Here is a 27,857-nt window from a genome sequence, read left to right as displayed (position 1 = left end):
AAATGGACAGTATTTTTACATGTATTTTTTTTTTAACCCTTCTGGTTTCCCATTACATCTTGCCCAGAGAGCATAAATCTATTTTGAGTCAAGTATTTATGAGGAAATTCACAAAGTATAAGAAATGACTCCAGCTGGGTGCAGTGCTCACACCTGTAATCCCAGCACTTTGGGAGGCTGAGGCAGGTAGATTACAAGGTCAGGAGTTCAAGACCAACCTGGCCAACATGGTGAAACCTTGTCTCTACTAAAATACAAAAATTAGTTAAGCATGGTGTCGGGTACCTAGGATCCCAGTTACTCCAAAGGTTGAGGCTGGAAAATTGCTTGAACCCAGGAGGCAGAGGTTGCAGTGGGCCGAGATTGTGCCACTGCATTCCATCCTGGGTGACAGAGCAACACTCCGTCTCAAAAAAAAAAAAAAAAAAAAAAAAAAAAGGAAATGACTCCTAGTGGAGGCTCTTTTCTGTATTATTACAGCATGAGGGTGTGACTCAACCTTCCACCTAGAAAGTACATTCTCAGGCCGGGCACGGTGGCTGAAGCCTGTAATCCCAGCACTTTGGGAGGCTGAGGCGGGTGGATCATGAGGTCAAGAGATCGAGACAATCCCAGCACTTTGGGAGGCTGAGGCGGGTGGATCATGAGGTCAAGAGATCGAGGTCAACATGATGAAACCCCATCTCTACTAAAAATACAAAAAATTAGCTGGGCATGGTGGTGTGTGCCTGTAATCCCAGCTACTCAGGAGGCTGAGGCAGGAGAATTGCCTGAACCCAGGAGGCGGAGGTTGCAGTGAGCTGAGATCGTGCCATTGTACTCCAGCCTGGGTAACAAGAGCGAAACTCTGTCTCAAAAAAAAAAAAGAAAAAGAAAGTACATTCTCTATATAAAAATATCCAATAAGGCTTTTATTCTACTTGTTTCTTTTTTTTTGAGACAGGGTCTTGCTGTCACCTAGGCTCAAGTGCAGTGGCGCAATCTCGGCTAACAGGTTCAAGAGATTCTCCTGCTTCAGCCTCCAGAGAGGCTAGGATTATAGGCGCCTGCCACCACACTCAGCTCGTTTTTGGATTTTAGTAGAAATGGGCTTTTACCATGTTGGCCAGGCTGGTCTCTAACTCCTGACTTCAGGTAATCCACCTGCCTCGGCCTCCTTAAGTGCTGGGATTACAGGCATGAGCCACTGCGACTTGTCTATTTTTATATCCTTATTAGAAAATTTAGACCTAGACAAGGACTGTTCCTATGACTGTCTTCAGAAACCCAGTAAGTAAAAGGATAAAAACTTTTCTTGAGCCTGGGCATGGTGGCTCATGCCTGTAATCCTAGCACTTTGGGAGGCCGAGGCAGGTGGATCACCTTAGGTCAGGTGATCAACCTGACCAACATGGAGAAACCCCATCTCTACTGAAAATACACAATTAGCCGGGCATGCCTGTAATCCCAGCTACTCGGGAGGCTGAAGCAGGAAAATCGCTTGAACCTGGGAGACACAGGTTGTAGTGAGCCAAGATCGTGCCATTACACTCCAGCCTAGGCAACAAGAGCAAAATTCCATCTCAAAAACAAAACAAAAAACAAAACTTTTGATTATCAAGAACCATCTTATTTTTCTGGTCAGGAAAAACTGTCCCCAAAGCTACCTCCTTAGACAGGATCCTTTGTTTGGTCTAATCTGAGGAAACTAGAGCACACTTTTCAGTGTGAGTGTTCACCGGCCCTGGTCTGCTCTGATCTCATGGTGAATGGGAACCATGGTTTCTATTAGTATCATTATTTACACAGAGTCTGTTACTGTTGCCCACGCCGAGTGTAGTGGCAGGATCTCGGCTCACTGCAACCTGCATTTCCCTGTCTCCCGGGTTAAAGAGATTCTTATGCTTTAGCCTCCCAAGTAGCTGGGATTACAGGTACATGCCACCAAGCCTGACTAGTTTTTATATTTTTAGTTACCCAGTACCAGCTCGGCTATGAAGAATTCCACCCTGGCAGCGCTGAAGGAACTGAGAGGCAGACACTCAGAACGGCAAAGTGGGGCTGAGGGGGCCCAGCAGCCTTCCAAGCTGAGAGCCTCAGAAACTGACGACATTCCAGGCTGAAGGCCCCAGAAGACGCTAACCCAGGCTTTTATTCTCTCTGAACAGGTGATCCTTATTAACAAACAGGTGTTCAGTATTTTCTCATAACACAAAACATGCCAGGTAGACAGCTGGTGCCCACTTACCACTGATCACAAACAACCTAAAAAGTATTCTCCACGAGGGAGCCGTGGGGGCAGGGTCAGAGAGCTTAAACAATTGTTTTAACAGGTGTATGATATCTATATATTGTCCTGCCACTTTGGAATGCTCCAAGTAGTTTTCTACTTGGGAGGGGGCAGCTAGGTTTTCCTTACCATCATTCTTCCTAGCAAACAATATATTCTATCATACACTCAGCATTCATCAATATTCATAAACTTAACATTTCTCAACATCAATATTCATACACGTTACATTTCTCAACATTTAGTAGAGACGAGCCTTCACCATGTTGGCCAGGCTGGTCTTGAACTCCTGACCTCAAGTGATCTATCCACCTCAGCCTCCCAAAGTGTTGAGATTACAGGTGTGGCCACCACACCAGGTCAGAAACCATCTTAAAATCCCAGAATACGAAAGACAGCTTCTCTCTACACTGGGAAGAAGGAGGGCTCAAACCTTTGGTCTCAGAACCACCTCAGCCATCACCATCACCTCATTGATCTATCCTTCGGAAGATGACATGAAAATTTTCAAAGAACAGCTTTATTGAGGTATAATTGATATGTAATTCACTGTACATACTTAAAGTGAAAATTTGGATTTTGACATTTGTGTATGCCTGTGAAACCACCACCACAATTAGGGTAATGAACATATTCTACATTCCCAAGTTTCCTTGTATCCATTTGTAATCCATTCCTTCCCATCCTACCCCAACCTCAACCCCTGCCTTTGTTCCCAGGAATCAACAAATACGTTTTATGTCATTACAGATTGGTTTCCATTTTCTAGAATTTTACTTATTTTTAATTTTTTTGAGAAAAAGTCTTGCTCTTGCCCAGCTGGAGTGTAGTGGCACAGTCTTGACTCACTGCAATGACTGCCTCCCAGGTTCAAACATTTCTCCTGCCTCAGCCTCCTAACTAACTGGGACTACAGGTGTGCACCACCACGCCCGGCTAATTTTTGTTTTGTTAGTAGAAATGGAGTTTTACCATGCTGACCAAGCTGGTCTCAAACTCCTGACCTCAAGTGATCCACCTACCTCGGCCTCCCAAAGTGCTGGGATTACAGGTGTGAGTCACCCGACCTGGCCACTATTTTCTAGGATTTTATATAGATCAATTAATCCACTGTGTACCTTTTTTTTGGTCTGACTTCTTTCACTCATTATAATTATTTTGAGATTGATTCACGATATTTCATAGGTCAATAGTTCCTTTTTTTTTCTTTTTTGAGATGGAGTTTTACTCCGTCACCCAGGCTGTAGTGCAATGGTGATCTCAGTTCATTTCGACTTCCGCCTCCTGGGTTCAAGCAATTCTCCTGCCTCAGCCTCCTGAGTATCTGGGATTACAAATATGTGCCACCATACCTGACTAATTTTGTATTTTTAGTAGAGACGGGATTTAACTCCATGTTGGTCAGGCTGGTCTTCAACTCTCAGCTTCAGGTGATCTGCCCACCTCAGCCTCCCAAAGTGCTGGGATTATAGGCGTGAGCCACTGCGTCCAGCTTCAATAGTTCCTTTTAATTGCTGAGTAATATTCCTTTGTATGAATATACCATATTTATCCATTTACTTTTTTTCCATTATTCTTCCTAACATATTCTATTACATACCCATTCACCTTTTTTTTTTTTTTTTTTTTTTTTTGAGACGGATTTTCACTCTTGTTACCCAGGCTGGAGTTCAATGGCACGATCTTGGCTCACTGCAACCTCCGCCTCCTGGGTTCAGGCAATTCTTCTGCCTCAGCCTCCTGAGTAGCTGGGATTACAGGCATGCGCCACCATGCCCAGCTAATTTTTTGTATTTTTAGTAGAGACGGGGTTTCACCATGTTGACCACGATGGTCTTGATCACTTGACCCCGTGATCCACCCCCCTCAGCCTCCCAAAGTGCTGGGATTACAGGCTTGAGCCACCGCGCCCGGCTATCCATTCACTTTTTAAAAAATACTCATTTATTGTTGATGGGCATTGAATTGTTTCCATTTTTGGCTATTACAGTTACAGCTGCTATAAACATCTATGTACAAGTCTTTGTGTGGACATGTTTTAATTTCTTTTGGATAAATAGAAAAGTATAAAACAGTTGAGTCAAAAGACAGGTGTAGGTTTAACTTTTTTTTTTGAGATAGAATTTTGATCTTATTGCTCAGGCTGGAGTGCAATGGTGTGATCTTGGCTCACCACAACTTCTGCCTCCTGGGCTCAAGTGATTCTCCTACCTCAGCCTCCCAAGTAGTTGGGATTACAGGCATGCACCAACACCCCTGATAATTTTGTATTTTCAGTAGAGGTGGGGTTTCTCTATGTTGGTCAGGCTGGTCTTAAACTCCTGACCTCAGGAGATCTGCTCACCTTGGCCTCTCAAAGTGCTGGGGTTACAGGCATGAGTCACCCGCTCCCCACCTTTTTTTTTTTTTTTGAGATGGAGTCTCGCTTTGTTGCCCAGGCTGGAGTGCAATGGTATGATCTCGGCTCATTGCAACCTCTGCCTCCTGGGTTCAAGTGACCCTCCTGCCTCAGCCTCTCGAGTTGCTAGGATTATAGGTATGAGCCACCACGCCTAGTGAATTTGTGTATATTTAGTAGAGATGGGGTTTCACCATGTTGGTCAAGCTAGTCTCCAACTCTTGACCTCAAGTGATCCACCTGCCTCGGCCTCCCAAAGTGCTGGGATTACAGGCATGAGCCACCATGCCCGGCCTAGATTTAACTTTTTAGAAGACTAGCAAACTGTTTTACAAGGTGGTTATACCATTTGCTATTCCCACCACCAGTGTATGAGAGTTCTAGTTCCTCCACATCCTTGCCAACACTTGGTCTTTTTAAATTTAGACATCCTAGTGGGTATGTAGTGGTTTTAATTGTATTAATTTTCATTATTATGTTACATTTCTCTAATAACTAATTATATTGAACATTTTATGTGATTATTTGCCATTAATATACTTTTTGTTTGGTTGGTTTTTGCTTTTTGAGACAGGGTCTTGCTCTCCCAGTACTTTGGGAGGCTAAAGAGGGCAGATCATGAGGTCAGGAGATCGAGACCATCCTGGCCAACATGGTGAAACCCTGTCTCTACTAAAAATACAAAAAAGCTAGCTGGGCATGGTGGCATGTACCTGTAATCCCAGCTACTCGGGAGGCTGAGGCAGGAGAGAATCGCTTGAACTAGGGAGTGAGAGGTTGCAATCAGCTGAGATGGTGCCACTGTGCTCCAGCCTGGTGACAGAGCAAGACTCTGTACCAAAAAAAAAAAAAAGAAGAAGAAGAAAATTCCTTTAATGTGCTAAGCACGGTGGCTCACGCCTGTAATCCCAGCACTTTGGGAGGCTGAGGCGGTTGGATAGTATGGTCAGGAGTTCAAGACCAGCCTGGCCAACATAGTGAGACCCCATCGCTACTAAAAACACAAAAATTAGCCAGGCATGGTGGCACATGCCTGTAATCCCAGGTACTTGGGAGGCTGAGGCAGGAGAATCGCTTGAACCTGGGAGGTGGAAGTTGTGGTGAGCCGAGATTGAACCACTGCACTCCAGCCTGGGTGACAGAGCAAGACTCGGACTCAAAAAAAAAAAAAAAGAAATTACTTTAAATTCCCTAATGCAGTCTTACCTATTTGTGACATCAAAAGTTTTTTTTCTCCCAAAACAATGTTTCTGAGGTAAATTCCAGATGCTTAGAATGAAAAAATATGCAACTTCCAAATCAAAGAACCTGCAAAATAATGTTGCTAGGTATACTAGGAAGGTAGGGTCACTAGGAAGAAAATTGCAATATGACCGTATACCTTTATGAAAATCTTTATTATGACAAATACTTAGGCCAGGTACGGTGGCTTATGCTTATGATCTCAGCACTTTGGGAGGCCATAGTGGGCAGACAGGTTGAGTTCAGGAGTTTGAGACCAGCCTGGGCAACACAGTGAAGCCTCTCTCTACAAAAAAACAGGCGTGATGGCGTGTTCCTGTAGTCCTAGCTACTTGAGAGGCTGAGGCTAGAGGATTGCTTGAGCCTGGGGAGGCAGAGGTTGCAGTGAGCTGAGATCGCACCATGGCACTCCAGCCTGTGTGACAGAGCAAGACCCTGTCTCAAAAAAATGAACCAATAAAATAAAAATAAAGAGAGTACTTCACTTACTTTTAATTATTCATAAACAACAGAAGTGAAATTGGACATGTTTGTAATGAAACCTAAAAAAGCTTCTTTTTTCACAAAGTAAACTTGTAAATTTGCCCTTTCTCATCTTCCATTTTTCTTTTATGGTACTGAAGAAAAATACTGAATTCTTTTAGCTTTTTGGTTATGTGGGTGGCTTCCAAACTGATGGGAACTCTCCAGGTAGATCGTTCCTGAACAAAGGTTTCCTGTCACTAGTTCTATGACCCTTCCAGTTCGAAAAATTATGTCAGTCAATTCATTTTTCATGGACTTTGTCTGCAGAACAGTTAAGCTTTGAGAAGCACAAAATTCTCAACTGTGTACAAAATACACAAAGAACTCTTACAACCAATAATATAAAGACAAATAATCCAATTTAAAAATTGGCAAAACTGGCCACTGAATTAAAAAGAAAATTGGCAAAGCACCTGAATAGCTCCTGAAAAAAAAAAAAAAAACAACACTGCTGTGAACATTCTAGTATATGTCTCCTGGTACATATATGCAAGAGTTAATTTCTGCAAAGTTTTTTTTTTTTTTTTTTTTTTTTTTTTTTTTTTTTTTTTTTGAGATGGAGTTTTGCTCTTGTTGCCCATGCTGGAGTGCAATGGCATAATCTCAGCTCACCACAACCTCTGCCACCTGGGTTCAAGCAATACTCCCGCCTCAGCCTCCTGAGTAGCTGGTATGCTATAGGCATGTGCCACCACACCGAGCTAATTTTGTATTTTCAGTAGAGACGGGGTTTCTCCATGTTGGTCTGGCTGGTCTTGAACTCCTGATCTCAGGTGATCCAATTGCCTCGGCCTCCCAAAGTGCTGAGATTACAGGTGTGAGCCACCATGCCCAGCCAATTTCTGCAAATTTTATACACAGAAGTAGAATTACATGTTTACCTTTACTAGATAACGGCAAACATATTCCAAAATGGTTGCATCATTTATATACTCATGGGCAGTGCATAAAGTGCCATATCCTCAAAAAATAATTTTATAAAGGTGAAGTCAAGTGAAAATAGAATCAACAGTAGCTATGATTGGGACTGAAGAATGGGAAAGTGTAACAATATTACAAAAATAACTTTTTGGGTTTTTTTTTTTTTTTTTGAGACGGAGATTCACTCTTGTTACCCAGGCTGGAGTGCAATGGCACAATCTTGGCTCACCTCAACCTCCGCCTCCTGGGTTCAGGCAATTCTCCTGCCTCAGCCTCCTGAGTAGCTGGGATTACAGGCACGCGCCACCATGCCCAGCTAATTTTTTGTATTTTTAGTAGAGATGGGGTTTCACCACGTTGACCAGGATGGTCTCGCTCTCTTGACCTTGTGATCCACCTGCCTTGGCCTCCCAAAATGCTGGGATTACAGGCTTGAGCCACCATGCCCGGCCCTTTTTTGGTTGTTTTAGAGATAGGGTACTGCTATGTTGCCCAAGCTGGTCTTGAACTCCTGGCCTCAGGTGATCCTCCTACCTCAGCCTCTTGAGTAGCTGGGAATACAGGTGTGAGCCCCCATGATTGGCCAAAGTTACAAAAATATCTTAAATCATGTGTGGAAGAAGCTCTGGTAGGGCTAAGCCCTTTTATCTTAAATTGCATACTTCTGCTTAGTGGAAGTGAAGAGCTAAGGGCTAATCACATGGATAGATGAATGAAACCCACTAGTTTGTTCTTAGCTTTGGTTGTGCTGTTTGTGGTGGTTGTATTTAGCTTTATCTTCTAAACCTAAACAATAATAATTTTATTATAAGAATTTGAGAAAAAGGCTGGATGTGGTGGCACACGCCTGTAATCCCAGCACTTTGGAATGCTGAAGCAGGCAGATCACTTGAGGTCAGGAGTTCAAGACTAGCCTGGCCAATATGGTGAAACACTGTCTCTACTAAAAATACAAAATTGGCAGGCATAGTGATGACTGCCTGTAGTCCCAGCTACTCGGGAGGCTGAGGTAGGAGAATGGCTTGAACCTGGGAGGTGGAGGTTGCAGTGAGCCGAGATCAGGGCCACCACACTCCAGCCTGGGAGACAGAGCAAGAGTGAAACTCCATCTCAAAAAAAAAAAAAAAAAAAAAAAAAAAAAAAAGAATTTAAGTATAAAATATGAGCCGGGCGCAGTGGCTCAAGCCTGTAATCCCAGCACTTTGGGAGGCCGAGGCGGGTGGATCACAAGGTCAAGAGATCGAGACCAACCTTGGTCAACAAGGTGAAACCCCGTCTCTACTAAAAATACAAAAAATTAGCTGGGCATGGTGATGCATGCCTGTAATCCCAGCTACTCAGGAGGCTGAGACAGGAGAATTGCCTGAACCCAGGAGGCGGAGGTTGCGGTGAGCCGAGATCGTGCCATTGCACTCCAGGCTGGGTAACAAGAGTGAAACTCCGTCTCAAAAAAAAAAAAAAAAAAAAGAATAAAATATGAGAAGAGAGCCAGGAACGGTGGCTCACACCTGTAATCCCAGCACTTTGGGAGGCTAAGGTGGGTAGATCACTTGAGATCAGGAGTTCAAGACCAGTCTAGTGGGTGGATCACTTGAGGTCAGGAGTTCGAGACCAGCCTGGTCATCATGATGACACCCTGTCTCTACTAAAAATACAAAAACTAGACAGGCAGGATGGTGCATGCCTGTATCCCATCTACTTGAGAGGCTAAGACAAGAGAATCACTTGAACCCAGGAGTTGGAGAGTCGGAGGCTGCAGTGAGATCTTGCCACTGTGCTCCAACCTGGGTGACAGAGTGAGATTCCATCTCAAAAAAAAAAAAAAAGAAAATAGTGAGAAGATTGAAGAAAAGAGCTGAAAGTAAATCAGTCTCTGTGAAGACTAGCAAGGTGTCCCACAATGATTGAGAGTTCTTTTAGTTCTGAAAGGTGTCCATCCTCAGGCATGGGGGTTACCTTTTGAGGTGGGTAGCATCAGAGGTATTGCATCTATGTCTCTAACTGGCAAGTCTCCTGATGTAGGGTCAACCAAATGTGACATGATCTCTGTTCCCAAACTGTAAGAGATCCCAGAGGACACTGAAATAAAGGAAAAATTCAGTCAATTACATGCAACTTTCTGAAAACTGTACATAACTTGTAGCAGGAATTTCTCAGCACTTTCATGATGGTATATGACATGTCAAAGTCATTCTTGTGGTAGGGTGAACAACTCTATATTAGAGAGTAAGAACAAGTATTCAGCAGTAATGACTTTATTTAACATGAAAATCAGGTTTTATGATTATGGAATTGATGGATATATTTTTGAATCATTTTTTAAGCATCTGCTCAGCCTGGAAGAAATGACCCTCTATCCCTCTCTGCACTTAATTTACAGCGACTGATTCCCAGGAATCAGTTTATACTCTATAACTCAGTCCCTGAAGTTGTTGCTGATTGAACCAGGGTTAGACAAGTGACCCAAGCTGGACCAATCAGATTCTCTCTCATAGAAGGTTGAAAATAAAGCTGAGAGGTTTAAATTAGCTTCTGGGGATAGCTAGAACTATTATATAAACTTGGTAGCTCTCAAATGACCATATTCAGCTCTGTGGCCTGAATACTCAGGAAATTCTATCTACAGAGTCGCCTCATACTCTGGCCAACACTCTTTTTCCTGGATGATAGTATCCAGTTTAGCTGGATTACAGGTGCCTACCATTGCACCTGGCTAATTTTTATGTTTTTAGTAGAGATGGAGTTTTGCCATGTTGGCCAGACTAGTCTTGAACGCCTGACCTCAGGTGATCTGCCTGCCTGGGCCTCCCAAAATGTTGGGATTACAGGCATGAGCCACCATGTCTGATCTCTTTCTCTTTCTTATTTTTCTTCTATTTCTTTCTTTTCCTTCCCTCCTTTGTTTCTTTTTCCCTCCCTCCCTCCCTGTCTCCCTCCCTCCCTTCCTTTCTTCCGTCCCAGAAACTACCTTAATTTATTTATACTAGTTTATTGTCTGTCCTCTCTCACCAAAACATAATGATTTATTTATTTATTTGAGACAGAGTTTCACTCTTATTGCCCAGGCAGGAGTGCAATGGCACGATCTCGGCTCACCACAACCTCTGCCTCCCAGGTTCAAGGGATTCTCCTGCTTCAGCCTCCTGATTAACTGGGATTACAGGTATGAGATACCATGCCCTGCTAATTTTGTATTTTTAGTAGAGACAGGCTTTCTCTGTGTTGGTCAGGATGGTCTCAAACTCCTGACCTCAGGTGATCTGCCCACCTCAGCCTCCCATAGTGCTGGGATTACAGATGTTAGTCACTGCTCCTGGCAACATAATGACTTTTTTTTTCTTTTTTTGAGACAGAGTCTTGCTCTGTCTCCAGGCGCCAGGCTGGAGTGCAGTGGCGCGATCTTGGCTCACTGCAACCTCCCCCTCCCAGGTTCAGGCAATTCTCCTGCCTCAGCCTCCTGAGTAGCTAGAACTACAGGCATGTGCCACCAGGCCCAGCTAATTTTTGTATTTTTAGTAGAGACAAGGTTTCACCATGTTGGCCAAGATGGTCTCCATCTCTTGACCTCGTGATCCAGCTGCCTCAGCCTCCCAAAGTGTTGGGATTATAGGTGTGAGCCACCACACCAAGCTGACTTTTTTTTTTTTTTAAACTATGTTGGTCAGGCTGGCCTTGAATTCCTGACCTCAGGTGATCTGCCCACCTTAGCCTCCCAAAGTGCTAGGATTACAGGTATGAGCCACCGCACCTGGCCATAATGACTTTTAAGGCAGAAAAATGGTTTATCTTGTTTACCTCTATAGATGCAGTATCCAAACAGTTATTGGCATATAGCAGGTATTCAATAAATAAATATTGAGTGTGTGAAAAGAATAATGAATGAACAAGAAAGAGAATGACACTGAGGGGCTGAAATGAGTCAAAAAATTCTTAAAGCATTCTGTTCCTTGATCCCAGTGTTTTCCAATTTTGTCTCCAAAATGTATATCTCAGCAGGAGCAGTGGCTCACACCTCTATTCCCAGCACTTTGCAGGTGAGGCAGGTGGATCATCTGAGGTTAGGAGTTCGAGATCAGCCTGGCCATCATGGTGAAACCCCAGCTCTGCTAAAAATACAAAAATTTTCTGGCCACGGTGGCATGTGCCTGTAATCCCAGCCTCAGGAGGCTGAGGCAGGAGAATCGCTTGAACCTGGGAGGCTGAGGTTGCAGTGGGCCGAGATCACAGTATTGCACTCCAGCCTGGGCAACAAGAGTGAAACTCCATCTCAAAACAAAAATGTCTGGGCAAGGTGGCTCACGCCTGTAATCCCAGTACTTTGGGAGGCTGAGGTGGGCGGATCACCTGAGGTCAGGCGTTCGAGACCAGCCTGGCTAACATGGTGAAACCCCATCTCTACTAAAAGTACAAAAATTAGCCAGGCATGGTGGCGTGTGCTTATAATCCTAGCTACTCAGGAGGCTGAGGCAGGAAAAAAGCTTGAACCCAAGAGGTGGAGGTTGCAGTGAGCTGAGATAGCATCATGACACTCCAGCCTGGGCAACACTCTATCTTGGAAAAGAAAAAATTAGGTCTCTAGCCTTAACTTTCAGATTTGTACAAATTCCTGTTTTTAAACATTTCTGCATGGCTACTAGACATCTAAATTTTCCCAGTCTTTCCCTATTTCCATAAACGTCACTATCTGGCTCTGTTTCTACCTTAGGTTCTACAGTAGAGTCCTGTGTCCTATACAACAAATTCTCCCTTTTTGTTGAAGCTAGCTTGACTTGTCAACTGAAGAAGAGTGTTCACAAGCTTATTTTGAACAGACAGAAATATAAAGAAAGCAAAAGGTACATTGAAGAAATTCTATCACCTAGAGAAAATATAAACATTGTATTGATCTGCTTTCCAGTCTATTTAACTTGAATTGAATCATTTATACCCTGTTCTATAATGTAATAAATGGAGAGAATCTTTCTAATGTCACAGTCTTTTTTTGTGTGTGTATGAAACGGAGGTGGAGGTTGTGGTGAGCCGAGATCACGCCATTGCACTCCAGCCTGGGTAACAAGAGCGAAACTCCGTCTCAAAAAAAAAAAAAAAGAAAGAAAGCTGAATAATCACCCCAAAGTTTATGTACTTTCGCATGTTAGACCTAGGATTACAAGTATATCTCAGGCTAGGCACAGTGGCTCACACTTGTAATCCCAACACTTTGGGAGGCTGAGGTGGGTGGATCACTTGAGGCCAGGAGTTGGAGACCAGCCTGGCCAACATGGTGAAAACCCGAGACAAAAATTAGTGAGACAAAAATTAGCTGGGCATCATGGTGGGTGCCTATAATCCAGTTATTTGGGAGGCTGAGGCAAGAGAATTGCTTGAACCTGGCAGGGACAGGTTGCAGTGAGCCAAGATTGTACCACTGCACTGCAGTCTGGGCAAAGCAGAACAGCACTCTGTCTAAAAATAAAAAATAAAAAAAATAATAAAAAGGTAGCCAGGTGTGGTGGCTCACGCCTGTAATCACAGCACTTTGGGAGGCCAAGGCAGGTGGATCACGAGGTCAGGAGTTCAAAACCAGCCTGGCCAACATGGTGAAACCCTGTCTCTATAAAGATATAAAAATTAGCTAGGCATGGTGGTATGTGCCTGTAATCCCAGCTACCTGGCAGGCTGAGGCAGAAGAATCACTTGAACCCAGGAGGTGGAGATTGCAGTGAGCTGAGATCACCCCATTGCACTCCAGCCTCGGTGACAGGGCAAGTCTCCATCTCAGAAAAAAACAAAAACAAAAACAAAAACAAAACAAAAAAACCACGAAGTCAGAGAAGCTCTAAGAATGACATGGAATTTATTGGAATGCCAGAGAGGAAAAGCTAGTTGAGATGGTCAGTGAAGGCATGTTGAAGAAACATCCAAAATCCAGTGCAGATGTTAAAAGGGTTTATCAGTTGTTTTGAACTCAACAGGATGAAAGACTAAAGAAATTTCCTTTCAGTGATATTCAGAATTGCAGTGCGCTTGGATGAGGGTAGGTTAGTAAGCGGGAAGAATCCGTTAGTAGTGATAGATGTATGAAGCCAGCTTGATGACATCAGCAATTAAAATCATCTTTTTTTTTTTTTTTTTTTTTGAGACAGAGTCTTGCTCTTTCACCCAGGCTGGAGTGCAGTGGTGCAATCTCAGCTCACTGCAACCTCCGCCTCCCACGTTCAAGTGATTCTCCTGACTCAGCCTCCAGAGTAGCTGGTATTACAGGCATGTGCCACCATGCCTGGCTAATTTTTGTATTTTTAGTAGAGATGGAGTTTTATCATGTTGGTCAGGCTAATCTTGAACTACTGACCTCGTGATCCACCCACCATGGCCTCCCAAAGTGCTGAGATTACAGGTATGAGCCACTGCTCATGGCCTCTTTTTTTCTTTTTTACACTATGTATCATTAGGCAAGCAATTAAAATTTTGTAGCCAGTTCCCTTTACTCTGATTATTATTTTTTTGAGACAGGGTCTCACTCTGTCGCCCAGGCTGGAGTGCAGTGGCGTGATCTCAGCTCGTTGCAACCTCTGCCTCCAGGGTTCAAGTGATTCTCATATCTCAGTCTCCCAAGCAGCTGCAATTATAGGCACAAGCCACCATGCCCAGCTAATTTTTGTTATTTTTAGTAGAGACTGGGTTTCGCCATATTGGCCAGGCTGGTCTCAAACTCCTGATCTCAAGTGATCCACCTGCCTCAGCCTCCCAAAATGCTGGGATTACAGGTATGATACCACATCCCTGGCCAGAAAGTAGATTTTAAGTGTTCTCATCAAACACAAAAAATTGATGAGTATACGAGGTAATACATATGTTAACTAGCCCAAGGTAGCCATTCTCTGCTATATACACATATTTCAAAGCAAAGATTTTTACACAATAAATATGCACAATTTCAAATTGTCAATTAAAAATTAATTAATTAGCTCTCTCCGGTTTGTGCCTTCAAGATGACAAAGAAGAGAAGGAACAACAGTCGTGCCAAAAACTGCGGCGGCCACGTGCAGCGAACTGTGCCTGATGCGTACCCAAGAACAAGGCCATTAAGAAATTTGTCTTTTAGGCCGGGCGCGGTGGCTCAAGCTTGTAATCCCAGCACTTTGGGAGGCCGAGGCGGGTGGATCACGAGGTCGAGAGATCGAGACCATCCTGGTCAACATGGTGAAACCCCGTCTCTACTAAAAATACAAAACATTAGCTGGGCATGGTGGCACGTGCCTGTAATCCCAGCTACTCAGGAGGCTGAGGCAGGAGAATTGCCTGAACCCAGGAGGCGGAGGTTGCGGTGAGCCAAGATCGCGCCATTGCACTCCAGCCTGGGTAACAAGAGCGAAACTCCGTCTCAAAAAAAAAAAAAAAAAGAAATTTGTCTTTTGAAACATAGTGGAGGCCACAGCAGTCAAGGACATTTCTGAAGTGAAAGTCTTCGATGTGTATGTACTTCCCAAGCTCTATGTGAAGCTGCATTACTGTGTGAGTTGTGCAATTCACAGCAAAGTAGTCAGAAATCTATCTCATGAAGCCCGAAAGGACAGAACACCTCCATCCTCATTTAGACCTGCGGGTACTGCCCCACGACCTCCACCAAAATCCATGTAAGGAGCTGAGTCCTTAAAAGACTGAAGGTGAGTGTTCTCTGGAGAAAAATAAAATGGAAATTGTACTTTAAAAAATTAATTAATTGATTTGAAAAGGAGTTTTATTCATTCTGCAGAGAGTGGATACATTTCTCAGCATAGGAGCAATAGAATTAGAGCTTTGGAAGAGCTTTAGGAAGATTCATCTATTATTAGTGATTTGGAAATTGGGGAGAGGACAGTGTTAAGAGGATATTGCTATAAGTTAGGCAAGAGATCTTGAACTTGGGAAAGATGGAAGTAGGAGGATAGAAGAATAGGATGGATCATGAACATACCGAGGAAGGAGAATCAAAAGATTTGACAACTGGTTGGATGTGGGATAGAGTTAAAAGGGTGACCGGATTAAATATGATTTCGTAATGTTGTGCTGGATGCCTGGGAGACTGGTGGTACAATAGAAAATAAATTAACTAGGCCAGGCATGGTGGCTCACGCTGGTAATCCCAGTACTTTCGGAGGCCGAGGCGGGTGGATCACCTGAGGTCAAGAGTTCAAGACGAGCCTGGCCAACATGGTGAAACCCTGTCTCTATTAAAAATACCAAAAATTAGCTGGGCATTGTGGTATGTGCCTGCAGTTCCAGGTACTCAGGAGGGTGAGGCAGAAGAGTTGCTTGAATCTGGAATACAGAGGTTGCAATGAGCAGAGATAACGCCACTGTACTCTAGCCTGAGTGAGAGAGTGAGACTCTGTCTCCAAAAAAAAAAAAAAAAGAGGCTGGGCACGGTGGCTCAAGAGATCGAGACCATCCTGGTCAACATGGTGAAACCCCGTCTCTACTAAAAATACAAAACATTAGCTGGTCATGGTGGCACATGCCTGTAATCTGAGCTACTCAGGAGGCTGAGGCAGGAGAATTGCCTGAACCCAGGAGGCGGAGGTTGCAGTGAGCCGAGATCGCGCCATTGCACTCCAGCCTGGGTAACAAGAGCGAAACTCCATCTCAAAAAAAAAAAAAAAAAAAAAAAAGACTAAACTTGTTTAATTCTTCTCAAAAGGGCCAGGCGCGGTGGCTCAAGCCTGTAATCCCAGCACTTTGGGAGGCCGAGGCGGGTGGATCACGAGGTCGAGAGATCGAGACCATCCTGGTCAACATGGTGAAACCCCGTCTCTACTAAAAATACAAAAAACTAGCTGGGCGTGGTGGCGCGTGCCTGTAATCTCAGCTACTTAGGAGGCTGAGGCAGGAGAATTGCCTGAGCCCAGGAGGCGGAGGTTGCAGTGAGCCGAGACCGCGCCATTGCACTCCAGCCTGGGTAACAAGAGGGAAACTCCGTCTCAAAAAAAAAAAAAAATTCTTCTCAAAAACACCCCTAGGAAAGACATAGGAAACTATAAATATGCATCAGCTAGAAACTTACAGTTCTTGCTTGCTCCAGACAGCTCTCGCTATTTCTTTTCTCTCAATGTTCTGGTGTCCTTTGGTAATCTAGGTTCCAATCCTCTTGTCCTTCTGGCTTGTTAACAGAGGAGTTAATCCAGTTCTGGTCAGCTTTCAAGATGTTAACTCTTTGCAGATCAGAGTGTGAAGGCTGTGTTTTTTCTCTATGCATGTTTCACTTGGAGAAAGAGCAGCATAAACATTCCTTAACAGATCCACTTCTCAACTAAAATTAAAGCTGAAAACACATTTGCTTAATTTCAGATTTTAAAAAATTGGTTGGTGTTGAGAGGTTGATCTTTAAATTTTTACCTGAAGGACAACAACAGTGGTAGTTGTTCTGGAGCCCTGAGATCCCTTTGAAGAAAACAAACACTGCACTTGTTGGTGGAATCAACATGCCTTTTCAGTCCACATGTGCCAGAGCCCTTTCAAGTAAGAAAATGTATATCTTCCATTTCACCATGACCACAGTTTCTGAACCAAACTTTGGGATGTAATTATGAAACTATAGGACTTGATATAAACAAATTAAATGTTCTTTTTTTTTTCTTATTTCAGACCCCCACTCCCTCAGAAAAAAAATTAAATGTTCTTAAAAATTCTGCATGGCTGGCCACTGCATTCATATTATATATTAAGTGGAATATGGTCTCAATTGTCACATAAAATGCTCTCTTTAATGCAATGAGTGTGTGGATTGAGAAAGCTCCATTCTGGTTATTGCCATGAGGTTCAGGGATTTCCAGGTGGATGAACATATAGTTAATGGGCCCCATGTGACTTCCTCTAAATCTCATAAAATAATAAAAATAAAGCTGGGGAGATAATTAGGAAGCAGAGAAAGTATCCAGGCCACATACATTTTACAGTGAAGAGAGGAAAATCCAATATAATATTTTCCCAGGTTTAAGTGACACATTTATAAAATATAAGAGCTGGGCTCGGCCGGGTGTGGTGGCTCATGCCTGTAACCCCAGCACTTTGGGAGGTCGAGGTAGGCGGATCACAAGTCAGGAGATCGAGACCATCCTGGCCAACACAGTGAAACTCCATCTCTACTAAACTACAAAAATTAACTAGGCGTGGTGGCACATGCCTGTAGTCCCAGCTACTAGGGAGGCTGAGGCAGGAGAATTGCTTGAACCCGGGAGGCAGAGGTTGCAGTGAGCAGAGATTGCACCACTGTACTTCCAGCCTGGTACCTGGTGACAGAGCAAGACTCTGTCTCAAAAAAAAAAAAAAAAAAAAAAAAAAGAATTTAAAGAAAATGATGCACATAGAATCCAATACTTGTTTATTAACATATTTTTTATTAAAAAAAAAGCTGGGCTCAAGTATGTATAAAAAAAGAGAAAAAAAATAAAAAGCTGGGCTTTCATGCATTTAAGGTTGCTTCTTAACTAAGCTATTTCATGATAAATCTTGAATCTTCTCTTTCTTTTTAGTTTTATTATTTTATTTTTATTTTTTTATCTTCTCCCTCTCTCTCTTTTTTTTTTTGAAACAGAGTCTTGCTCCGGCGCCAGGCGTCAGGCTGGAGTGCAGTGGCGCAATCTCTGTTTTCTGCAACCTCCGCCTCCCAGGTTCAAGCAATTCTCCTGCCTCAGCCTCCCGAGTAGCTGGGACTACAGGTGCGCGCCACCACGCCTAGCTGATTTTTTTTTTTTTTTTTTTTTTTTTGAGACGGAGTTTCGCCGTTGTTACCCAGGCTGGAGTGCAATGGCGCGATCTCGGCTGCAACCTCCGCCTCCTGGGCTCAGGCAATTCTCCTGCCTCAGCCTCCTGAGTAGCTGGGATTACAGGCACGTGCCACCATGCCCAGCTAATTTTTTGCACTTTTAGTAGAGACAGGGTTTCACCATGTTGACCAGGATGGTCTCGATCTCTCGACCTCGTGATCCACCCGCCTCGGCCTCCCAAAGTGCTGGGAATACAGGCTTGAGCCACTGCGCCCGGCACTTATTTTTTTTTAGTAGAGACGAGGTTTCACCATGTTGGCCAGGATGGTCTCAATCTCTTGACCTCGTGATCTGCCCTCCTCAGACTCCCAAAGCACTAGGATTACAGGCATGAGCCACCGTGCCTGCCCCTTCTCTCCTTTTTTGAGATGCTCTAGCCAGAGAGAGGGCTGGGCAAAATTTCGAAGTAAGCCAAGTTTGTGTTTCATGATCATGTTTTCTCTTTTCTGAACTTCTGACTTTTGGTAATTTTAAAAACATCTCTTCCTACCTCTTTCAGGCAACCAGTTTCCCTTAACATTCTCATTACATCTTAGAGTGAATTTATGTGATATATTTTTCTACTAGGCTTAAAGTACTTCTCAATGTAGACTGTAAGGCCTTGTTCTATGTTAAAGATATTTCAAGGCTGGGCACCAGGGGTCATTCCTATAATCCCAGCATTTTGGGAAGCCCAGGTGGGCAGATCACCTGAGGTTGGGAGTTTGAGACCAGTCTGACCAACATGGAGAAACCCCATCTCTACTAAAAATACACAGATTAACTTGGCATGGTGGTACATGCTTGTAATCCCAGCTATTCAGGAGGCTGAGGCAAGAGAATCGCTTGAACACAGGAGACAGAGGTTGTGGTGAGCTGAGACTGCACCACTGCACTCCAGCCTGGGCAACGAGAGCAAAACTCCATCTCAAAAAAAAAATTTCGCCGGGCGCGGTGGCTCAAGCCTGTAATCCCAGCATTTTGGGAGGCCGAGGTGGGTGGATCACGAGGTCAAAAGATCGAGACCATCCTGGTCAGCATGGTGAAACCCCGTCGCTACTAAAAATACAAAACATTAGCTGGGCATGGTGGCGCGTGCCTGTAATCCCAGCTACTCAGGAGGCTGAGGCAGGAGAATTGCCTGAACCCAGGAGGCGGAGGTTGCGGTGAGCCGAGATTGCGCCATTGCACTCCAGCCTGGGTAACAAGAGCGAAAAAAACTCCGTCTCAAAAAAAAAAAAAAAAAAAAATACAAAACATTAGCTGGGCATGGTGGCATGTGCCTGTAATCCCAGCTACTCAGGAGGCTGAGGCAGGAGAATTGCCTGAACCCAGGAGGCGGAGGTTGCGGTGAGCCGAGATTGTGCCATTGCACTCCAGCCTGGGTAACAAGAGTGAAACTCCGTCTCAAAAAAAAAAAAAAAAAAATTTCAGTCATTGGCCAGGCACAGCGGCAAATGCCTGTAATCCTAGCACTTGGAAGGCCAAGGTGGGTGGATCACCTAAGGTCAGGAGTTTGAGACCAACCTGGCCAACATGGTGACACCCCGTCTTTACTAAAAATACAAAAAAAATTAGCTGGGTGTGGTGGCAGGTGCCTGTAATCCAGCTACTCTGGAGGCTGAGGCAGGAGAATCACTTGAACCCTGGAGGTGGAGATAGTGAGCTGAGATCGTGCCACTGCACTCCAGCCTGGGTGACAGAGGGAGACTCTATCTAAAAATAAATAAATAAATAAATAAATAGATAAATAAATAAAAAGCCCCCTGGGGCCAGGTGTGGTGGCTCACAAGTGTAATCCCCGAATTTTGGGAGGGCCAGGCGGCCAACAATTGAGGCCAGGAATTCAAGACCAGTCTGGCCAACATAGTGGAACCTGTCTTACTAAAAATACAAAAAAATTAGCTGGACTTGATGGTGAATGCTTGTACTCCCAGCTACCCGGGAGACTGAGGTGGGAAGATCACTACTTGAATCCAAGAGGTGGAGGTTGCCATAAACTGAGATTGAGCCACTGTAATCCAGCCTGGGCCATAGAGTGAGACAGTGTTTCAAAACAACAACAAACCAAGCTGGGTGCAGCGGCTCACTCCTGTAATCCCAACACTTTGGGAGGCAGAGGTGGGTGGATCAGTTGAGGTCAGGAGTTTGAGACCAGCCAGGACAACATGGTGAAACCCTGTCTCTACTAAAAATACAAAAATTAGCTGGGCGTGGTGGCGAGCTCGTGTATTCCCAGCTATCTGGAGACCGAGGCAGGAGAATCGCTTGAACCCGGGAGAGGGAGGCTGCAGTGAGCCGAGATTGCACCTCTGCACTCCAACCTGGACTACAGAGTGAGACTCCCTCTCAATAAAAGGTTCCTAGACAAATTTTATATTTTAAAAGATGTGAGTCAGATAGTTCACCTAGTATTTTTACACAATTTAGATTTGCTCAAAAGTTCAGTTTCTACCATAATAGTAAAATAAGTACTAACAATGAAATGTGACACTTGTCAACTAAAAAAGCATTTTGTAAGCTGTACAAAGATTAGCTTAATAAAAAATTACCAGAGGATAAAACCTTGTGCTTCAGAGCCAGAATGAGAACAGATGGCAAATACGTTAAAGAAGGCTTAACCTACAAGAAGCCAGATTTAGGTCACTGCTGCGATGAAAATTAGAAAAGGAGCACAGAATACAAAGGGAAAGCAGGAGAAAAACACTAAGCAGAAAGGAAAAAGAGAAATTGAAGAAACAAAAAAATAGGAAGTTTTTTTGTCTCTTTTTTCAGAAACGAGATCTTGTTATGCTGTCTAGGCTGGAGTGCAGTGGCTGCTCACAGCAATCATAGCATACTGCCAGGAACTCCAGGGGTCAAGGGATTCTCTGGCCTCAGCCTCCTGAGTGGCTGTGACTATAGGCACCTGCTACCATGCCCGGCTATTTTCATTTAAAAAAAGTTTTTGTTTTTTTTTTTTTTTTTTTTTTTTTGAGACGGAGTTTCGCTCTTGTTACCCAGGCTGGAGTGCAATGGCGTGATCTCGGCTCACCGCAACCTCCGCCTCCTGGGTTCAGGCAATTCTCCTGCCTCAGCCTCCTGAGTAGCTGGAATTACAGGCACGTGCCACCATGCCCAGCTAATTTTTTGCACCTTTAGTAGAGACGGGGTTTCACCATGTTGACCAGGATGGTCTCGATCTCTTGACCTCGTGATCCATCCGCCTCGGCCTCCCAAAGTGCTGGGATTACAGGCTTGAGCCACCGCGCCCGGCTTAAAAAAAGTTTTTTTAAGAGACGAGTCTTACTCTGTTGCCTAAGCTGGAGGATGTTTTTAAAATAAAGTCACTTACTTTCGCAGTATCTTCTGAAAGGGCTTGAAGTCTCTATCATATAAGTCTCATAGCACCTTTTGCTTATTTTTAGTAACACTCACAATTTACTATAAACAATTAATTGATAATTATCCACTTAAGATTTCTATTCTGAAGGGCAGGAGCCATGCCTGTTTTGTTTACTTCTAAGTTCTCGTGGCATAAGTTAATTACATAGTACATGATAAATACTGTTGAGTGTTACGCTTATAATCCCAACACTTTGGGAGGCCGAGGCGGGTAGATCACGAGGTCAGGAGTTTGAGAAGAGTCTGGCCAACATAGTGAAACCCTGTCTCTATTAAAAGTACAAAAATTAGCTGGGCATGGTGGTGGGTGCCTGGAATCCCAGCTACTTGGGAGGCTGAGGCAGGATAACAGCTTGAACCCGGGAGGTAGAGGTTGCAGTGAGCTGAGATCCTGTCACTGCACTTCAGCCTGGGTGACAGAGCTAGACTCCACCTTGGCATATCTTATATTATTAATAATAGTGTAATGGTTATTTGCATACCTTCTAGAACCAGACCTAGCATCAGAATCTTTTTTTTTTTTTTTTTTTGAGGCAGAGTTTCACTCTTGTTACCCAGGCTGGAGTGCAACAGCGTGATCTCGGCTCACTGCAACCTCTGCCTCCTGGGTTCAGGCAATTCTCCTGTCTCAGCCTCCTGAGTAGCTGGGATTACAGGCACATGCCACCAGGCCCAGCTAATGTTTTGTATTTTTAGTAGAGACGGGGTTTCACCATGTTGACCAGGATGGTCTTGATCTCTTGACCTCGTGATCCACCCGCCTTGGCCTCCCAAAGTGCTGGGATTACAGGGTTGAGCCACCGCGCCTGCCTTTTTTTTTTTTTTTTTTTTAAGATACGGTCTCACTGTTGGTAGCTAAATCCTGATCTCAAGGGATCCTCCTGCCTCAGCCTCCTGAGTAGTTGGAATTACAGGCTTCTGAGTGTCTAGCTACAGCATCAGAATCTTGGAGCCAACAAAAACTAGTTGTGTGACCTTAGGCAAATTACGTAACCTTTCTGTGCTTTAATTTCCACATCTTTAAAATGGGGATAACAAAATTATCAAATGAGCTAATTCATGTGAAACACTTAGAAAAGTGCTTGACAAATAGTATCTGCTCAATAAATTATGTATTATTTATTTATTTTTTTTTTGAGACGGAGTTTCGCTCTTGTTACCCAGGCTGGAGTGCAATGGCGCGATCTCGGCTCACGGCAACCTCCGCCTCCTGGGCTCAGGCAATTCTCCTGCCTCAGCCTCCTGAGTAGCTGGGATTACAGGCATGTGCCACCATGCCCAGCTAATTTTTTTTTTGTATCTTTAGTAGAGACGGGGTTTCACCATGTTGACCAGGATGGTCTCGATCTCTCCACCTCGTGATCCACCCGCCTCAGCCTCCCAAAGTGCTGGGATTACAGGCTTGAGCCACCACGCCCGGCTAAATTATGTATTATTTTTACTATTAATATTTAATATAAGGGTAGTAAATAGTACTTAGAAGCAAATACTACTTGATTTCATTTTTTAAAAATTTCGTTACTTTGCATTTATCATGACTGACATCTACTTGACTTCAAAACCACAAATAGATGTCATAATCCAGACGTTATCTCTCCTTTTTTATTTTTGAAACACAGTCTCATTCTGTTAGCCCAGGCGGGAGTGCAGGGGCGTGATCCTGGCTCACTGCAACTTCCGCCTCCTGGGTTCCAAGCGATTTTCCTGCCTTAGCCTCCTGAGTAGCTGGGATTACAGGCACTCACCACCATGCCTGGCTAATTTTTTTTTTTTTTTAGTAGAGGCAGGGTTTCACCATGTCAGGCTGGTCTTGAACTCCTGACCTCAGGTGATCCACCTGCCTCGGCCTCCCAAAGTGCTGGGATTACAAGTGTGAGCCACCGCACCCAGCCATCTCTGCCAGTTTTAAAGTTTTGTGGACCAAGATTTTTTTATTTTTTATTTTTGAGACAGAGTCTCACTGTCCCTCAGGCTAGAGTGCAATGGTGTGATCTCCGCTCACTGCAACCTCCGCCTCCAGGGTTCAATCAAATGTCCTCCCTCAGCCTTCCACATAGCTGGGATTACTGGTCCTTCCACATAGCACAGGCACAACGCCCGGCTAGTTTTTGGATTTTCAGAAGAGATGGAATTTCACCGTGTTGGATAGACTGGTCCCAAACTCCTGACCTCAGGTGATCCGCATGCATTGGCCTCCCAAAGTGCTGGGATTATAGGCATGAGCCACCACATTTGGCCTGTAATCAAAGTTTTTTTTTTGCCTGTTTGTTTATATTATTTATTTATTTGAGACAGAGTTTAGTTCTTGTTGTCCAGGCAGGAGTGCAATGGTGTGATCTCTGCTCACTGCAACTTCTGCCCCACTAGGTTCAAGTGATTCTTCTGCCTCAGCCTCCCAAGTAGCTGAGATTATAGGTGTTGGCCACCATGCCCAGCTACGGGTTTTTGCCATGTTGGCCAGGCTGGTATCAAACTCCAGATCTTTTCACCGGCCTTGCCTCCCAGAGTGCTGGGATTATAGGCAGGTGGATCACCTGAGGTCAGGAGTTGGAGAGTAGGTTGCTCCAGAGGTTGGAGTGAGCCTCGATAGGGCTACTTCACTCCTGCCTGGGCGAAAAATCAAAATTATGTCCCTGCACCTCCCAAAAAATTAAAATAAAATAAAATAAATACGTAAAAGAATTGAGGTATGACACTGAAAAACTAGAAACAACTTCAATGTCTTCAACAGGGGATTGGTTTTAAAAAATGATGTTGGTCAGGCACAGTGGTTTAGGCCTGCAATTCCAGCACTTTGGGAGCTAAGGCAGGCAGACTGCTTGAGCCCAGGATTCAAAGTATAAAGCAGTGTTGGCTAAAATGAGAGAGCTCTGTAATTTCATTTCATTTCATTTATTTATTTATTTAGAGACAGTCTTGTTTACTTAAGAGGCCAGATGTGGGATAGCCAACATGGTGAAACCACGTCTCTGCTAAAAATATAAAACTTAGCCAGGCGTGGTGGCGAGTGCTGGTTTCCCAGCTACTCGAGAGGCTGAAGCAGGAGAACTGTTTAAACCCAGGAGGCAGAGGCTGCAGTGAGCCAAGATCGGGCCACTGCTCTCCAGCCTGGGCAACAGATCAAGACACTGTCACAAAAAAAAAAAAAAAAAAAAGTATAAAGCAGTGTTGACTAAAATGAGAGAGCTCTGTAATTTCATTTCATTTATTTATTTATTTTTTGAGACAGTTTTTGTTTACTTAAGGGGCCAGATGTGGAATAGCCTATAATCCCAGCATTTTAGGAGGTCCAGGCTGGTGGATTGCTTGAGCCCAGGAGTTTGTGACCAGCGTGGGCAAAACGGTGAAACCCCCTATCTACAAAAAATACAAAACTTAGTGAGTGAGCCTGGTGGCACACGCCTGTAGACACAGCTACTCAGGAGGCTGAGGTGGAAGGATCTCTTGAGCCCAAGAGATCCAGGTTGCAGTGAGCCCTGATGGTGCCACTGCACTTCAGCCTGGGCAACAGAGTGAGATTCTATCTCTAATAATAATAATAATATAAATTACATGTCAACCAGTCCTTACAGACTCCAGATCTCTCTAAGTGCTACCTAAAATATACAACAAAGAACCTGGGTGTGGTAATCCCAGCACTTTGGAAGGCCAAGGTGGGTGGAGGTCAGGAGTTTCAGACCATTCTGGCCAACATAGTGAAACCCTGTCTCTACTAAAAATATAAAAATTTAGCCAGGTGTGGTGGCACACACCTGTAATCCCATCTACTCAGGAGGCTGAAGCAGGAGAACTCCTTGAACCCAGGAGGCAGAGGTTGCAGTGAGCTAAGATCACACCATTGTACTCTAGCCCAGACGACAGTGCAAGACTCCATCTCAAAAAATAATAAAAATAATACATTTTAAAAATACATATAAATATATATATGTATATATATATAAAACAAAGAAAGGACAGGGATGGCATGTTGCCTCCCACTTGTAATCTCAGTATTTTGAGAGGCCAAGGAGGGAAGACTGCTTGAGCCTAGGAGTTCAAAACCAGCCAGGGCAACATGGCAAGATGCTGTCTCTACGAAATATAAAAAAAAAAATTAGCCAGCGTGGTGGTGCGCACCTGTGATCTCAGCTACTCCAGAGGCTGAGGTGGGAGGATTGCTTGAGATTGGGAGGTAGAAGCTGTAACGATCTGGGATCGTGCCACTGCACTCCAGCCTAGGCAACAGAACGAGACCTCATCTCAAAAGAAAGAGAATAAAGGACAGTCTATCTGCTTGTCCTCAAAAAATAGCTATTTCCCCTGATAAAAAGTTAATGGTTAATACAAATTTCAAACACTTTCCGTTTAAAGTCCAGCAATTAATAGGCAGTAAATAAGGACAATATATTGAATGGTAAGAATGAAACTCTGCCATCAAAAAAGCTTACCATCCAGGAAGGGAGCAAAGAGGAGTGTAAAACTACCCACGGTGCTATGAGGTAATTTTTTAATTTTTGAGATGGAGTCTCGCTCTGTCGCCCAGGCGGGAGTACAACGGCCCATGATGGCTCACTGCAACCTCCACCTCCAGGGTTCAAGCAATCCTCCTGGTTCAGCCTCCCTAGTAGTTGGGACTACAGGCACCCGCCACCACGCCCGGCTAACTTTTGTATTTTTAGTAGAGACAGCGTTTCACCATATTGGCCAGGCTGTTCTCGAACTCCTGATCTTGTGATCTGAGCACCTTGGCCTCCAAAAGTGTTGAGATTATAGGCATAAGTCACCATGCCTGGCCGAGGGAATTTTAAATAAATTGCAATATGGCAATTGAGTCGAGGGTTTAAGCACTCGTAGGATATTCTCTCTCTGATTACTTGCTCAAAGTAGATGGCTTGGAAAATGTAGAAAAGTACAAGAAGGTTTTTTGTTGTTGTTGTTGTTGTTGTTTTGAGATGGAGTTTCGCTCTTGTTACCCAGGCTGGAGTGCAATGGGGCAATCTCGGCTCACTGCAACCTCCGCCTCCTGGGTTCAGGCAATTCTCCTGCCTCAGCCTCCCGAGTAGCTGGGATTACAGGCATGCGCCACCATGCCCAGCTAATTTTTTTTTTTTTTTTTTTTTTTTTGAGACGGAGTTTCGCTCTTGTTACCCAGGCTGGAGTGCAATGGCGCGATCTCGGCTCACCGCAACCTCCGCCTCCTGGGTTCAGGCAATTCTCCTGCCCCAGCCTCCTGAGTAGCTGGGATTACAGGCACGTGCCACCATGCCCAGCTAATGTTTTGTATTTTTAGTAGAGACGGGGTTTCACCATGTTGACCAGGATGGTCTCGATCTCTTGACCTCGTGATCCACCCGCCTCGGCCTCCCAAAGTGCTGGGATTACAGGCTTGAGCCACCGCGCCCGGCCAGCTAATTTTTTGTATTTTTAGTAGTGATGGGGTTTCACCATGTTGACCAGGATGGTCTCGATCTCTTGACCTCGTGATCCACCCGCCTCGGCCTCCCAAAGTGTTGGGATTACGGGTGTGAGCCACCGCGCTCGGCTGTTTTTGTTTTTGTTTTTGTTTTGAGACGGAGTTTCCCTTTTGTTACCCAGGCTGGAGTGCAATGGCGCGATCTCGGCTCACCGCAACCTCCGCCTCCTGGGTTCAGGCAATTCTCCTGCCTCAGCCTCCTGAGTAGCTGGGATTACAGGCATGCGCCACCATGCCCAGGTACTTTTTTGAATTTTTAGTAGAGACGGGGTTTCACCATATTGACCAGGATGGTCTCGATCTCTTGACCTCGTGATCCACCCGCCTCGGCCTCCCAAATTCTTGGATTACAGGCGTGAGCCTCAGCGCCCGGCCTACAAGAAGGTTTTTTAAAAAGTCCCACATGCAATTTTCCTACCAGGAGAACACCACTACTAACGCTTCAGTATATAGTTTCTCCCATACTTTTTGTCTTTGCTTTTAAAAATAGTTTAAAGCGCCGGTGGTTCACGCCTGTAATTCCGGCACTTTGGGAGGCCTCCAGCAATTTGGGAGGCCAAGGTGCGCGGATCACCTGAGGTCAGGAAATCGTGACCAGCCAGGCCAACATGGCAAAACACCATCTATATTAATAGTAAAAATACAAAACTTAGCTAGGCATGGTGGCTGCAGCTAGGCTGCGCCTGTGATCCCAGCTACTAAGGAGGCTGAGGCGGGAGAATTGCTCGAATCTGGGAGGCGGAGGTTGCAGTGAATCAAGATGGCGCCACTGCACTCCCGCCTGGGCGAGAGTAAGACTCCGTCTACCAAAAAAAAAAGTTTAAAGCCATACATGCATATGGCAAAAACAAACAAACAAACAAACAAATCAATAAAGAGATATCAATACAAAGGTAAAAAGTT

General features: G+C 44.4%; 1 protein-coding gene across 1 annotated transcript in view; it reads right to left on the bottom strand.

Annotated features, from left to right (window-relative positions):
- The window catches only part of RPGRIP1 (RPGR interacting protein 1), a 94,320-nt gene extending 77,866 nt beyond the window's left edge, over window positions 1-16,454 (bottom strand). The window contains exons 1-2 of the mRNA XM_039468888.2: window positions 16,378-16,454; window positions 9,312-9,434 (exon numbers count right to left, since the gene is read on the bottom strand). Coding sequence (XP_039324822.2) covers window positions 9,312-9,396 — 85 coding nt within the window. The 5' untranslated portion in view covers window positions 9,397-9,434; window positions 16,378-16,454. The remainder of the gene's footprint in view (window positions 1-9,311; window positions 9,435-16,377) is intronic.
- Window positions 16,455-27,857: the final 11,403 nt, after the last annotated feature.

The sequence above is a fragment of the Saimiri boliviensis genome, chromosome 2 (assembly GCF_048565385.1).
Source record: "Saimiri boliviensis isolate mSaiBol1 chromosome 2, mSaiBol1.pri, whole genome shotgun sequence".
NCBI classification, from domain to species: domain Eukaryota; kingdom Metazoa; phylum Chordata; class Mammalia; order Primates; family Cebidae; genus Saimiri; species Saimiri boliviensis.
Note: the sequence above shows the minus strand (reverse complement) of the source record. Positions and strands in the feature narration are given on the sequence as shown.